This window comes from Malaclemys terrapin, chromosome 3, assembly GCF_027887155.1.
Source record: "Malaclemys terrapin pileata isolate rMalTer1 chromosome 3, rMalTer1.hap1, whole genome shotgun sequence".
NCBI lineage: Eukaryota > Metazoa > Chordata > Testudines > Emydidae > Malaclemys > Malaclemys terrapin.
Genome location: NC_071507.1, coordinates 189,569,357 through 189,584,135, shown reverse-complemented (window position 1 = coordinate 189,584,135; position 14,779 = coordinate 189,569,357). Strand labels below are relative to the sequence as shown.

At 41.1% G+C, this 14,779-nt stretch overlaps 1 protein-coding gene across 3 annotated transcripts in view; it reads right to left on the bottom strand.

Annotated features, from left to right (window-relative positions):
• The window catches only part of KLHL29 (kelch like family member 29), a 553,446-nt gene extending 539,139 nt beyond the window's left edge, over positions 1-14,307 (bottom strand). Inside the window, exon 1 of one of the 3 annotated variants that reach the window (XM_054024033.1) lies at positions 13,980-14,307. Coding sequence is in view for 1 of the 3 variants with exons in the window: in XM_054024032.1 (XP_053880007.1) it covers positions 10,675-10,723 (49 nt within the window). In the remaining 2 variants the exon portion in view is untranslated. Of the gene's footprint in view, positions 1-10,674; positions 10,737-13,979 lie in introns of those variants that run through there. The other 2 variants (XM_054024034.1, XM_054024032.1) reach the window with 2 other exon arrangements.
• Between the last annotated feature and the right edge of the window lie 472 nt (positions 14,308-14,779).

Below are 14,779 nucleotides of genomic sequence, written 5' to 3'. Positions count from 1 at the left end.
GAGGGAAAGCACAGTCTTGCTTTCCAGCAGAAGTGGATACCCACAGACCCTAGTAAGACTATATTTGGTTACTAAGTATCTCATCCATACACGTTTTAGGGTTCTAAACCGTGCAAATATGAAAGCACTGCTATCCTCAATGTAGCCACAATTTACTATAACAACTACATGGTTTTGTTGTTGTGGGTTTTGATGGGGGTTTTGTTCGTTTGTTTGTTTGGACAAACGAATGCTCCCTTTCTTGTGTCTAAGGAATAAAAATCGAAACGAAATAAACTCTTAGAGAAATCTGAGCAGAAAGGATATGAACTACAATGCTAAGAAGCACCAGGATTTCACAGAATGCAAGATGTCTTTTAGATCTGTATCAGAACTAACCTATACCTCATTGTAGTTCACTATACACTTAAGAGTTTTTCAGTACAGCCAAAGTCAAACTGCAGAGCTACTGCTATAAGAGTCTAAGTAGTACAAAACACTTACACCACAGGAAAGAAGTGTGGATGTGTGGTGTAAGATTAACCGAAGCATTTTTTCCTCCCTGCAGCACTGATTTGCAGAGAGGTTCCTCAAAAAGATATTAATGCTTCCATTTACCTTCCCTACACCCCACCCTCTTTGCAGCTTTATATAGAATTTTAATTTTAAAACAAAGTTTATTTGCTCATTTAGAGTAGTAAAATTTGTTAGTTTTAGTTCCATGGTGTTTGTGGAACGCTTCTCAGTATCCCTTTTTAGGCCCTCATCCTACAAAACAGTTACGCATATAATTAACTTGAAGTCAATGGGACTATTCACTTATGTAAAGTTAATCCTAGATTTAAGCCGGCAGGATCAGGGTTTCAGTTTATCCTTTTTGACACCAACAAAAAAGAAACCCCTTCATTTGTGTATCCCACACCCACACAGTGCAGTGCTCTGTCCCTCTCTAGTGGTGGCTAGGTCATATATTGACCCTGCTACAGCCTTGGCTAACAGGCAATTTAAAATAACAGAGCTCAGGAAGTAGAAGCTGATGCTATAAGATCCAGAGATCCCATGTTTGGGTCCCTGCAGCCAACTGTCCATCTGGGGCTGTGGTGTTACATTTGTAATATCCTCTTAAAGCTTGAATATAAGATTTCATACCCCAGCAACTCAGTATAATTTATCACTATTGTTCAACAGTTGCTATTGTACACAACTAATTCTAGGTATTCGGTTTTGATACTAACAGCAATGAATCTTTTCCTGCTTATTAGAGACGACAAGCGGAAATTACATGTCCCTCCTGTTTTTATACCAGTATGCAAGGCAAGAACAAGGGATCCACAAAAATGGTCTTTAAGTTTCATAGCAATTTAGTAGTGAAAAACAAAAAAACAGGGCCAAATATCTGCCCAAGGATACACATATTGTTCTCATTAACTTCAATGGGAATCCTTATTCTGATGTCCACAAGTGCAGATTTTGGCTCATAAAAGTAAGAATTATCATACCCCTAAAGCAAATTTTGGAAAGGGCTATAGTCAAGTCCAAATGGTTACAACTCTGCCCCAAATCCAAAACCAAACTCAGGTTTAGTATATGACCTTTATTCTATGAAGGATCGGAGTTTAGATAGTTGCAAGACTTTCAGCGTGCCATCCTTTACAAATAACCTTTTTTATAAATACTTGAAGGATATATGACCCATCAAATATTCATGTTTGACAAGGTCGAATGATTGGAAGAGAACCATGGTGCCTGAAAGCAACAGGAAGGAAGTGGTTAAGCAGAATCTTATTTAGATCCAATTGATTTTTCTACACTACTAGCTTCTTTAGATTGCAAAAGTGCCTAAGACCCTGATTAAACCATCACCTCAATGCCTGACTGTCACAATAATAGCAGAGTATATATATGAACATCTGGAAAGTCAATTGACCAATCTGCCATCCGTTCCTGCATGAAGATTTACAAGAATCCTGCTCTTAGCTTGGCAACTTCTCTTTACAGCAAGTCAAACTGTGGATCAAGATACGCAAGAATACAGCATTATGGAGAGGCGGCAGCTGCTTCATAGTTAACGATTCAACTGAGTTTCCATTATAAGCCCAAATTTGTCAGACCCTTCAGTCCAGCTGAACCACCACAGAATATTGGCCTCAAACTTGAAAGCTTAGGTTGAAGTAGAATTTTTCTGCCTAAATTAAGGTCAGGTGGACAAAGGGTTCATGAATTACAACATGCAAAGAGAAGTTTTCAGAATTAAAGCTTTTTTTCTCCTCCTTACAAAAGAGGCAAAAAACAAAAACTTTTACACATAATGAGAAAAATTATGGGTCACAAGACTCATGTAGTTGATATCTAGTGCAGAGATCCAAGTATTAGAAACTTAGATTTACATTAAAATTTGAGATTTTTTAGATATTAAATGTCAGCATGACACATCAGGTGCTGGTAAGCTAATTCTGGCTCATCTGTAATGCTAGAAACACCACTGGGGCCCATGATTTCCTGCACAGAGCCTCAGGAAGAGGGGAAAAGAGATGGGTATTCTACATCTTTCAAGGCTCCCTGTCTTCTTATTACTTCCTTCCACTTGCATACATACATCCTGAACTTTGCAAGAGCTCCACTCTTCTGGCCCATAGATGGTCTATGGGGGAGGAATGAGGGTGGCAACTGAAGAGAGGAGGTTAGTGGGGTATTTCTCCCATTTCAAGTAAGACACCCCCCCCCCCCCGTGAGAGTCTTGTGCAATTTTTGGTGGTCACTCCACAACTCCCCACAGGCCTTACTAGGATCCAGACAAGCCAAAATTGGCTCAGAGGCAAAGGAGCCTGTTAGTGCATTTGGAATGGAGACTCCCAATGAGACAGAAGCAGCGTGGTCACCAACAAACCTGCTAAGGCTTTCGGGGTCAGCTACTATAGCTTGTGGGGGCTGGGGTTCTAAAGGAAGTCAAACTGCCTCCTAGAGATTGATAGGGGGATTCCTCCCCTCACCACCATGACCTCCATAGGAGGCCCCAGGAACTCTCCACTATCCCTGCAGAAATGATCCTCTTAACAAGCGTAAGGGGTTGATAAGCTTACCCAGTCAGAATCCTACACCTGCGCTGATCCCCTCCTGTGGGCATTATGGGTTATGCCAGGGGTCGGCAACCTTTGGCACACAGCTGGCGGGTTGAGCCGGTTTGTTTACTTGCCGCATCCACAGGTTCGGCCTATCGCAGCTCCCACTGGCTGCAGGGAAGTGGCACGGGCCAAGGGATGTGCTCACCACTGCTTCCCGCCGCCCCCATTGGCCTGGAGCGGCGAACCGCAGCCAGTGGAAGCCGCGATCGGCCGAACCTGCAGACGCGGCAGGTAAACAAGCCAGCCCGAGCCACCTGCCAAAGGTTGCCGATCCCTGGGTTGTGCATTAGTGAGGCTCCTCTGTCCCAAGCCTCAGGAAGTCAACAAAAAGGGGAGAAGGGGAAAAAATGTAAAAACACCCCCATCCATTCCCGAGCTCCAGATAAAAAGACTAAACAAAAACTGATTAACTAAATAAAAATCCTTAATGTGAAACTGAGGTTCCATATACATGATCCTCAAATATATACTACCTTTTGAGGAGGTATTTAAGACAAAAAGGAAGCATTAAACACTGAGGAAGCTAAGAGCTAAAGCTGTACTTCTCAGAGAAGGCACTGTTTTGCACTCTAGCCAACACAACCTTAACTCTGGCCCAATAAAGTTGCAGCCATACAATATTCTTAGAATGAAGCAGGAAGTGTTGCACACTTTGACTTTGTCTGTTTTTAATCTTAAATCCCAATGTTCTTTAAAGATAATATACACTCCAATAACTTAGTTATGGCAACTTTAGTGGTTTTCTGGAGGGGGAGGCGAGTTGTTGTTATCTAAAAATCCCTTTTCAAAGTCTTGATGGATACTGGTGTGAACCATTCAAGTGTGATATTGAAACCAAGTGAATTTTCCCTAAACTTGATGCAATTTCTTTTTGTGAAGATCACAAATTTTAACACAGACTGCAAAGCACTTCTGTCTAAGAAAGATGAAAAAAATCTAATATGGGACATTATGACAGCAAATAGCCTATAGTTTTCTTTAGCTTAGAGATTCAGCTATGTAGTGACCCCACTGCTTTGAAAGGCAGCCTTTTTTTTTTTAAATACACATTTCAGGAAAGCCTTTTTGTTTTCTTACCTCCTATGCCAGCATTTTTCCTCCTCCAAACAATGATTCCATTTCATTCCTGGAGAGATAAGCCTGATGTTGCAAAGCTAAGGCCGCCAACCCCCTAGAAGTTTAGTTATAAAATTGTATTTTTAAACGGAGGAAGGTGTACTAGAAAATAGGCTTTTATTTACTTTGGTGATTTGATAATCTTGAAGACAAGGCCCAATGTTTACCTAGGATTTTACAGCCCCAAATGTACCTTCATTTATTTCAACAGATTTGAGACAAGGATGAATTTGGCCCATTATATAATATTGATCTGGACAAAAACATTTTAAAAAAGCCCAAAACCAATGTTTTAAGTGACTTGCTTTATCCCATCCATCAGGAGATCAGCAAATATAGCCAGTCTTTAACAAATCTCTCTCTTGCTATCTCTTGCCTCCAGCAAAGAGGATGGAATTTAGTTAAATAGTTGCACAAGCTTCAGGAGGATTCACTTTTGGGCCTGATAATACAAGGAGGTTTGCTCTTTGTGATTCAAGTGTATCATGTGTTACCAAACATGCATTAAAGCATGTTAACTCCATGGTCATCAGGCTTGCCCAGATGCAAGTTAGCTCAGAATTTGGCCCTCAGTTCAGTTGCATGTCTACAAACTCACAAAATGAAATAAACCAAGGTGTGTCCAGAAGCTTCAATTAGAGCCAAATTCTACTCTCAGCCACACCGGTATACAGTTTTTCCATCTCTCACAATACTTGATGTTTTCCCTTGAAGCCAGAGCTCTCAGAATCATGAGATAACAAGAGACACATCTTATATTTAAGAAGTGAGTTTGTAGCCCTCATGGCTGTAGAAAAAACAGCTGGAAAAAAGTGAACCTAAAGACAAAAAAGCAAAACTAAAAATAATCCCAAAATGTATTATTTTGAATAATCTCATGATTTTTTTTAAACACTCGGTGTTAGCAATTCTGGTTATATATCTAGAGAAAAATCTAGACTGACATTAGTGTCCATGAAACCAGAATTTGATTACAAGGGACAAATTCTACTCTTTTACATCAGTACACTCCTTCATTGTTTTGTGAGGAATTGCATGAATAACTGAGGCTAGGTCTATACTACCCGCCTGAATCGGCGGGTAGAAATCGACCTCTCGGGGATCGATTTATCGCGTCCCGTTGGGACGCGACAATCGATCCCCGAATCGGCGCTCTAACTCCACCAGCGGAGGTGGTAGTAAGCGCCGCCGACAAAAGCCGCAGAAGTCGATTTTGCCGCCGTCCTCACAACGGGGTAAGTCGGCTGCAATACGTCGAATTCAGCTACGCTATTCACGTAGCTGAATTTGCGTATCTTAAATCGACTCCCCCCGGTAGTGTAGATGTACCCTAAGAGCAGCATTTGACCCCTAGCCTAATACTATAATGCCTAAATATTAAAAACAGAAACAAAGTACATATTAATATTACTGACCTACCATACCTACCTACAAGCAGGCTATTGCAAAATATTGTACCAGCAACATATATTGATAGAAAAAATTAAAATAGACAGTGGCTGCTAATAGAAGATCAATTGGCATGCCTGGCTAAATTGTTATTAAAGCAGAGGATACAGAAAAAGAAGCAATACCACATGTGAATACATGCAAGTTTCTCCCAAATTAATTCACTTCTAATGGAATATTGATCAGCATGCCTGATGTTTGGAAATCTGAAATAATCTTTAAAGAGAAAAAAAAAATTGTTTTTTAAAAGGAGTGCAAGAGAGAGACCAATTTAGCAGTGGATTTTCCATACATTTTTCTTCTATTAATAGCTAAAAATAGGGTCTGAAAAAAAAAAGAATGAGGGCAATGCAGTATGGTTAACACTGCGCCTTTCATTGTGTTAGCAAGTCTGTCAGAGTGCACTGGAAACACTAACCACACACTCTCTACTCCCGTCTCCTCAAGAGGCAAGTACAGTGTTTCTCATAATCCCTCAACACACAATATACTTACTATGTCTGGTACTCCTCTGCTCCCAGGAGGACAGAGTACAGAATGCCTGTGTTAGTATTTGAGCTTCTCAGATGCAAGAGGTCAAGTGGTTTGTGAAACGGGGCGGGGAGGGGGGAGCGGTGGCAAGGGGAAGTGTCTTTAAATGTCAAAATAACCACAGTTAGAGAGTTAAAAAGGGAAAATGTGCTAAGCCTAAAACTAGTATGATACTTGATAAGTTAGGGCTTGTCTATACTTACGCACTGGTTCGGCGACAGGCAATCGAACTTCTGGGATCGATTTATCGCGTCTTGTCTGGATGCGATAAATCGAACCCAGAAGTGCTCCCCGTTGACTCTGGTAATCCTGCTTGGCGCAAGGAGTACGTGGAGTCGACGGGAGAGCCTGCCTGCCGCGTCTGGACCGCGGTAAGTTTGAACTAAGGTACGTCGACGTCAGGTACGTTATTCATGTAGCTGAAGTTGTGTACCTTAGTTCGAATTGGGGGATTAGTGTAGACCGGGCCTTAGACATCACTCAACAAGAGCCTTGGAGGGGTTTGTGCCTGCCTACTCCAGTGAGTGTTTCTAGGACTAAAAGCAACACACCACCTTTGTCTAAGGCTACTTGCAATAGGCAGAGTCCTATAGGCCTCAAACTCCTTTCCTGGGATGTGAGTCAACCTTATGAGCACTTGCACAATGCTCCCTGCTAGCATGGGGAAAAATGAGGGGAGGAATGATTCAGCAATGGACACAGAACACTAAACAGGCTTCATTATGGCTGCCACCTTCCTTTCCTCCTTATCTGCCCCCATCAGCAGCTATGATGGCAAAGAGGGGAGAAAAATGGCTTACTACAGTTGTGACTGTCATTGATATGACCCTCAGGTCCCGCTGAGATCACCTTTAAGCATTAGAGCTAGTATTACAGAGTTAAAAAGGAAACATTTACTTTAGAGTTTCACTTTCTTACACTAGACACAGCCATCTACCTTTATGTTTTGGCAACTCTCTGGCATACCACTGGACTATCTAGTACCTTATTTTTAAAGGAGGTAAATTTGTTCCATCCCACCACTTCAACATTTACAACATCCCTCCACATGAGGCCCTTACTGCTTCCATTTTTATCTTCTTAAACAAAAGCCGGACACACCCGGGGGGCAGAAGGGGGGGAGGGGGGCAAAACAAACACGTAAAGAAAGTCACTACACACACAAAGCCACAAAAATAAATAAAAATCCCTCATTCGTTGTCACTATTCCCAGCCCCAGCACTTTAGCCACTGAGCAGGCACTACACAGGATAGTCCTGTTCATCTATATTGAGTGTGGTAGAGGGAGTGCTTTCATTCTGGTTGCAGGGCCATCTGACGCTCTCGAGAGGGGAAAAGATAAAAAGTTAGTTTCTTGAGGTGACATTTTTTGTACTGCTTTTCAACCCATAGAAGGGGAGCAAGAAGTTTGACAGAATCCCGTTTAGCTTGCAAGTTATTTTTTGAAGCATTTTGTGATGAGTCACAAGTGGGGTTTTTTTTGTACTAGATAAACAAAACCAAACAAAAAAAACCCAAGAACTGTTTTAATTTAAAACCTTCCAACTTAGCAGGTCTCATTAGTTGACAGGTGTAGGAATATACTAGCTGAGAAATACGGTTAAAAGAAGTGTGTCGTACACAAATCATTTTCTTTAAAAAAAATATATATGTTCCAATTGTCATGTCATATATTCTCACCTATATTTCAATAAGCAGTTAAAAGAAACACAGCTGTGTTTGTTTCAACATGTGAACATTTAATCGAGTTACCTGACCATACCTTACTTGATTTTGTGGGTTTAATGAACCTTTCCCCATCATTCCCTTGTTGTTTTTTTTATTTGTAGTTTATCCGACTGTTGTTCAAAATGGAAAACCAAAGCATTTGAGTTCTGTGTATTCTTCATTACAGAAGCTAGTGCGTTTGAATATCATACTGAAAAGAAACTTTTCTTTGAGCAGTTCAGCACACTGTGATCTGCATATCCACTAGTAGTGTTCACAGACCAAAAACAAAATCAGAGCCTTATAACAAGGTCTGACAAAGCATCTCTCAGAACGGTATTATCTGATTTAAATATTAATTACTCATCAACACAGACCTTAAGAAGTGTCTGAAGCAAAAGCTTTTAAATCACACTTTAAGTCCAGGATTTTTACTGTCTGCATTGTGATGCAAATCATGCTTTTTAGAGTTGAACACAGATAATGAGTCTCTCTCAATGTTCAAAAATATCAATAGATGTATGATTAAAGTCCAGCTCGACATATTAGGCAGATCTTGAATTTATGAGCCCTGCTGCATAAGAGCAGTATCATCTGAATTATTTGTGTGTGAATTTGAGGGATTCTTTACAGAGTTTCCGCACTATATATGCGCTTTACGATGCAGATTCCTGCAACATGCATCTGTTTGACAGTTTTCAGTTGATTAATAAGATTCATTTGTTACAATACAATGGAAGATTTCCTTGCATTTGACTACATTGTCTCAGTTTCAAAACGTACCCTTAGAAAGAGTAACATTATTGGACCCAAAGGTGCACTTTTCACCCACATTTAGGCAAACTTTTCTGGTCTAGCGTTCCAGGGAGAAGAATCATGATCTATACAAATAAACACAAAAATGCACGCTAATATCCCTAACAAAAAGGCACTGGTAATAGCCCTTTCATTTTATAATCACCTGTTATAAAAATGCTTTATTACAGACTGAGTCAGCATTCATTTTTAACATGTGACACTACTGCAAAAAGTAATGATGAGTTTACCATACAGTACCCAAGCTTTAAGGGATTAGTCTTCTCTATAGCCCCTATAGATTACAGATGAAACTGTTGTGCAAGTCAGTATTACTGCATGTAAAGGTTGCAGGTTGCCTCAAATTTCTAATGGTGTCAGGAAGAGGTTTGACATTACAAAGTTAAAGCCAGTTATGGTAACTAGCCAAATTTATCACTTTAAAATCTAGACCCCGTGTCCCAATAAAAACAAAAAGAAAACATAACATAGTTATTAGGGAAAATGTTCCAAGAAAGCTGTTATTCCAGCTATTCTAAATATCTAATTCCAAGCTTAAAAAAAAAAAAAAAAAAAAAAAGCTTCAAAAATATTTATGGAAAGTGTGACTTGAAACTAAATTATGATCAAGAGCACGCACGAATTACAGTCTGAAGAGAACTTGCTTCATACAGAGTAATATGAACAGTTTTCAAACTTCCGATGAAACCATAGTTAAAAACAACAAACAATAACCTACAATTAAACAACAACAACAACAACATGTACTCAAGATTTGTGAAGCATGCGGTTTTTTATTAATCCAATGACACAGTACTCCCATATTAGATTTTTAATACATTTTGTTATAGCTCAGAAAGAAGCCTTTGCACCACTGGAAACAGAAGAAATGTAAAGATGATAGAGGCATATCAAAGCTATTTACATTTCATATATTCCTGCAGTTAAAGATGCTGTTGGTAAGATATTTCTAGGAGGAAATTTGCATTACCGTCCCTTACAGCAGTAATTAATGGCTCTAAATGTATGGTACTGCTAACACAGTTAGCTAACTGAGCTAACAAAGCTGGTCCTTTGTCTTTTTAAGAAGAAGGTTTCACAAAAACAGCCAAGAGAATTGCACAAGTATAATATGATCATTTGAACTAGCCATAGGTTTATTTAAAGCAGGGGTAGTCAATAGGCAGACCAAATCCAGACTGCCAGATGCATTTGAATGGACCCCGAAATTTTGACTACCCTTTATTTAAAGAGTAACGTGTAATATCAATCCACTCATTTATTTTTGGACGTTTAGGATATATATGAATATGGAACTCATTGCTGCAGGGTATTATTTGGGCAGAGAGATTAGTAAATATACATAAAAGTATCAGACACATGAATAATCATAGAATCTATTGTAATAGTACCACGGCTAATGGTTATCAAATTCTCATGCTTCCAGGCAAAAACCCATCAGCACCAAAAAGAATTTGCTCTTCTATATTGGAGAAATTATACTAAACTAGATAGATTATTAGTCTTTGCACTATTGGAAAGAGGTCCTTTTGCGTGTAGCCCCTCTGACATGATTGGACTACACACCAGAGTAACTGCAAGATTAGGTTTTTACTGAGTGCACACGGTTTATGGAATGATAGGGTTCTGAAGACTCCAAAGGCATCATATAGCAATAAATCCAAGTGGAACAGCGTGTTGTCACCAAACAAGTCATTCATAGAACTTTTAGAATAGCATGCTATTTACCTTAATCCATGACCTACATTATTCAGCTCGCCTGTATTACATTATACATCCAACAACGTCTTTTTACTGGTCAAATTGTTAACAATTCAATTTCTTTAATAAACTTAGTAAAGGAAAAAGAAACACTAATAGTACAATGCAGTCATGTCTTGCCGGGGGAGGAGCAGGGAAGAAATGGGACTAATCTGTTTACACATCCAAGGATATGTTTTCCTAACATACACACCTGTAACCTCTATTGGAGTCAGATGGGAGGGAGAAAGGGAACTCTTCATTTCTGGTGTGCTTGATGAAACATCGGGTACACCCGTTTTAGGAACTAAATTAAAAGGTCAGGAAAAACAAGTAGTAATGGACAAAATTGAATTTCAGATGAGTGAACAATAGATGAGAGAAGCAGCACTGGGACGGATGCCAACAGTTAGGTGCCAAGATATCAAGAGCCTGATTCTGTTCTCAAACAGTATACAGGTGGAATTACTCTAGCAAAGTCAATGGATTAATACCTGCATGAGACAGGAGAATTGGGCCCAGTACAAATGAGCACATAAAATAAAATAAAAAGAATTGCCCAGATCAGCAAGGAAGTCATGGATAAATAAAAGACTCCAGCGGAAAATGTGTTCTTTACTGTAAGTGGACATTAAAAGTGCTAGTAGTGGTGATGCCATACCATAAATACACAAATCTAAATTCTAGAACTGTGTATTACTGAAGCATGTGCTGCATTCCTTTAATCATTAGAAGTTCCAGTCACTCTACATGCAATATACTTTTTATTGTTGTTTGGAAAGTAAGAGCAGCAATTTTACTGAATACTACTCTGCAGGTAGAAACAGGGATAGAATGAGTCTAGTGATAGAAAAAGAAAAGATTTTCTCCTACATTCTACCACTTTTTGGTCCAGCAAGTCTTTTAAAAAAGCAGAATAGTGAATTAGGTTCGCTCACATATTGGGTACTTGAAGTATGACCACCTCTCATGAGGAATGTAAATTTCTCCCCCCATCCCACTGCATTCAGATGAAAACTAGTAACCGTTACTCTATTTGTAACTATGACAACCATAGATTTTATTTAAGCAATATAATTCATGCTGAACATTTGTTCATGGGTTTTGTTGTCAAGGGAAAGGTTGACACACCGTACTTGCATTTCATAAGTTACAAAGGATGACAGATACACACTGAAAACTTGGGAGTTTTTGAATTTTCAAATACACAGTAGTTCTTCCAAGCCCACTTGAATCCAATTTAACTTCTATATCATTAATTTTTAACTACTTTATTTGGAGTTCTGCAGAGCATGAACTACAACAGGTCAAAATGAAACTTTAATGACCATTACCTGTAAAATGACCACTGGACATAATTGGCTTTAAAATAAATTATAATAATATTTACACATTTTGAAAAGAGTAAATATCTTGAATAATTCAGGCAACCTACAAATTTAAGGTATGAGTTCTTGTTAAAATGTCAGAACTGGTCTTATGAGGAAGAGGTAATGAAAGTTGAAATTTACATATACTTGCTAAGTGTTGATCTAGATAGGTCAGTATGCCAAATTACTTTCATGTCTGCCTTGTACATTGGAAAAGACTTCCATAAATAGCTACCGCGAGGACAGGTTATAACAAAAAAAACGTACATTAGTTATTCAGGGAAGAGTAAGTATTCTACTGAGCATAACTAAAGTTTGAAGCAGTTGAACATCAGTGTAAAACATAGCTGTCCTTTACTTTTCTAAAGAAAAAAGTGTCATCATCAATTTAATCCAGAATACAATAAAGAGACACACTGTTGCCTTATTTAAGGGGGGGGAAAGAAAGCTGGCTGCAAAACTGCTGCTTCTCTCACACGGATCATAACATCTATCAAGGGGGATTTAAAGTTTCAGCAGATTGCTAATTATAAGAGACAGCAATACTGTTATCTGCAGTCACCTTAAAGCTACAGTAGTTTGGCTTTTAAGTAGCTGAAAACTGACCTCAAAAGATAGTCTGCTAAGTATATTTAAACCATTTTTAAAAACACACACACACACACACACACACACACTTTAAAAAGATATACCCAACAAAGAAAAACAGTTTCTCAGCTTACCAGTTTTATATACATGAACCTTAGAAACATAAATAAAATGCCCACAGCAAGCATTCACACATCTTAGTTTTCCTTCCCTGATGAAAAATTTGGATTGTTCCTCCCTTAAACTAGTTGCCAGAATACTATTTTTCTAAGCAGTTTTCAGTTAAAAAAAAACAACAACAACAATCAATCAATCAAATTTTATGTAAGCAAGCCTTCAGCATTTTTTGGTAAAAGAATGATCATAACATCTCAAAAATCTAGGAACTCACTATTTAATAAACAAGATTACAGGGAGGAAAAAAGACAGATCATAAGCATGCAGAATGTATGGAGAGTATTAATAGCAACACCACTCCTCAGCGAAGCCCCCAAGAAGGTTTTTCCCGCTCTTTATTTGGGGACCTGAACCAAAAATCATGATGTCCACAGACCTGCATTATAGTATGACAAAGACAGTCACATCCACTCAATGTCAAGAACAACAAAAAAGTCCTACTCTATTCTCAACCTTAACAAGACCTCAGATTAAAAAAAAGGTACCCAAGGGATGATGCACAGAACACCTACAAAACTGTACAAGGATAAATAAAAAACAAGTAATAAATTTCATCTGGGACTACACAATGAGTGGGAAACAGATTTAGAAGTGATTTATTGATTTCACTTTTTAAAAAAAAATCAATGTTTTGTCTTGAAGTTACTCAGATATCAACATATTCATGTCATGCTTTTAAAAAATACTCTCAAGGCAACATGTAAAAATGAGGGCATACAGATTTGGCAGCTCTCATTTGGGGAAGAAAGACTTCCCCATTTTTTGTATTCATTCTGAGGCAGTTTTAAAGCTAGCCTCTGCCTCTGGGGTAGATGGTTTTGCTGTGGGTGTGCGTTTCAAGGAGGCATTTACAACAGATGCCTCTTAAAAAATAACCACCACCCTCGTTTAAAATATTGTCAGCAGCCCCTCGCCTGGATGTGTCAGGTGCCCACGACTACACCAACTGTGGGAAGTTGTGGGTTGGGCTGTTTGTATGGGGAGGGGGTACTCACTTTGTTGTGTGGCTGTAGTGGAGTTTGTATAGGGATGGAGGGGAGGGGGAATACACACACCCCTCCCCAAAGCTCAACTACCCCATGGCACCCGCCTCCTTTCGCTGCCACACAAACACACAGGCAGGAAGTTTTTAATGCAGAGAGCAAGCGCAGGCGCAAGGGATTCATTAGCCAGGCATTCAATACACGGGAGGCTGCTGCTGCTGGCAAACCCCAAGCTTTACAACAACAACAACACTATTAAGGGGCACACAACACCGACACACACATACACACACCCAAGGACTGTCACCTGGGGGCCGAGCCCCCCCAGCCCTCCGGGCAGGGCTGCACAGCCCCCTCTAGCCATCCCTCTTTGCCCTGGATTCTGCCCGGCCGGCTCCTACCTCTCCCCGCTGGGCGGTGCGCACCGGGGGGCAAACGCGGGTTCGTGTCCTTGGCAGGCGAAGCGGCTACACGGTGTCTTCTTCAGGCTGGAGGCAGATGCACCGAGACAGCAGCGGCGGCGGGAGGAAGAGGAGGCGGCGGCTTATGCATTGCAGCCTCCCCCCCTAATGCGAAGCCCCGCACCGCTGGGGCTGCCTCTCAGCTGCTGCCCAGCCGGTCAGATGGCTCCGCAGCCTGGGCGACAAGGAGGCGGCGGCGCAGGCAGCAGGGGGCTCGGCGGGGCTGTGTGCGCAGAGCGGAGGAGGAGGCTGGTGCAGAGTCGGTACCATGCTCCCTTCTGGCTCCCTCCTGTTCACAGACTGTCCGCTTTAGATGGGGAGGGAGGCGGCCTCCGAGCCCAGGCAAGGGGCGGGCGAAACCAATCACAGCAGCAGGAGGGAGGGCCAAGGGGGGAGGCGGGGACTCCTCGGAGCCGAGCCCTCCTCCCGGCTCCCCGCCGATGTGTCAGCCGCCCCCTGCGGGAGGGGTTTGCAGCGGGCACTCGGCACAGGAGAGCCGCCAGGCTGCGGCGTGCGCGGCTCTGCCTGTGGCCCCGGGCTCCGGCTGGGCTGCCAGGCAGGGGGCATTCCCAGGGAGCGGGGCTGGGCCGGCGGCCGCTGAGCTGCGAGGCTGGGAGGTGCATTCACTCCCGGGGGTGCGAGGGAGAGCCCGAGCGAGAGATCAATGGCAGCACTCGCCGGGAAAGTTAGACACACATGTGGGATCAGAGGGCGGCTGGTAAAGAAACAGCGAGATAGGG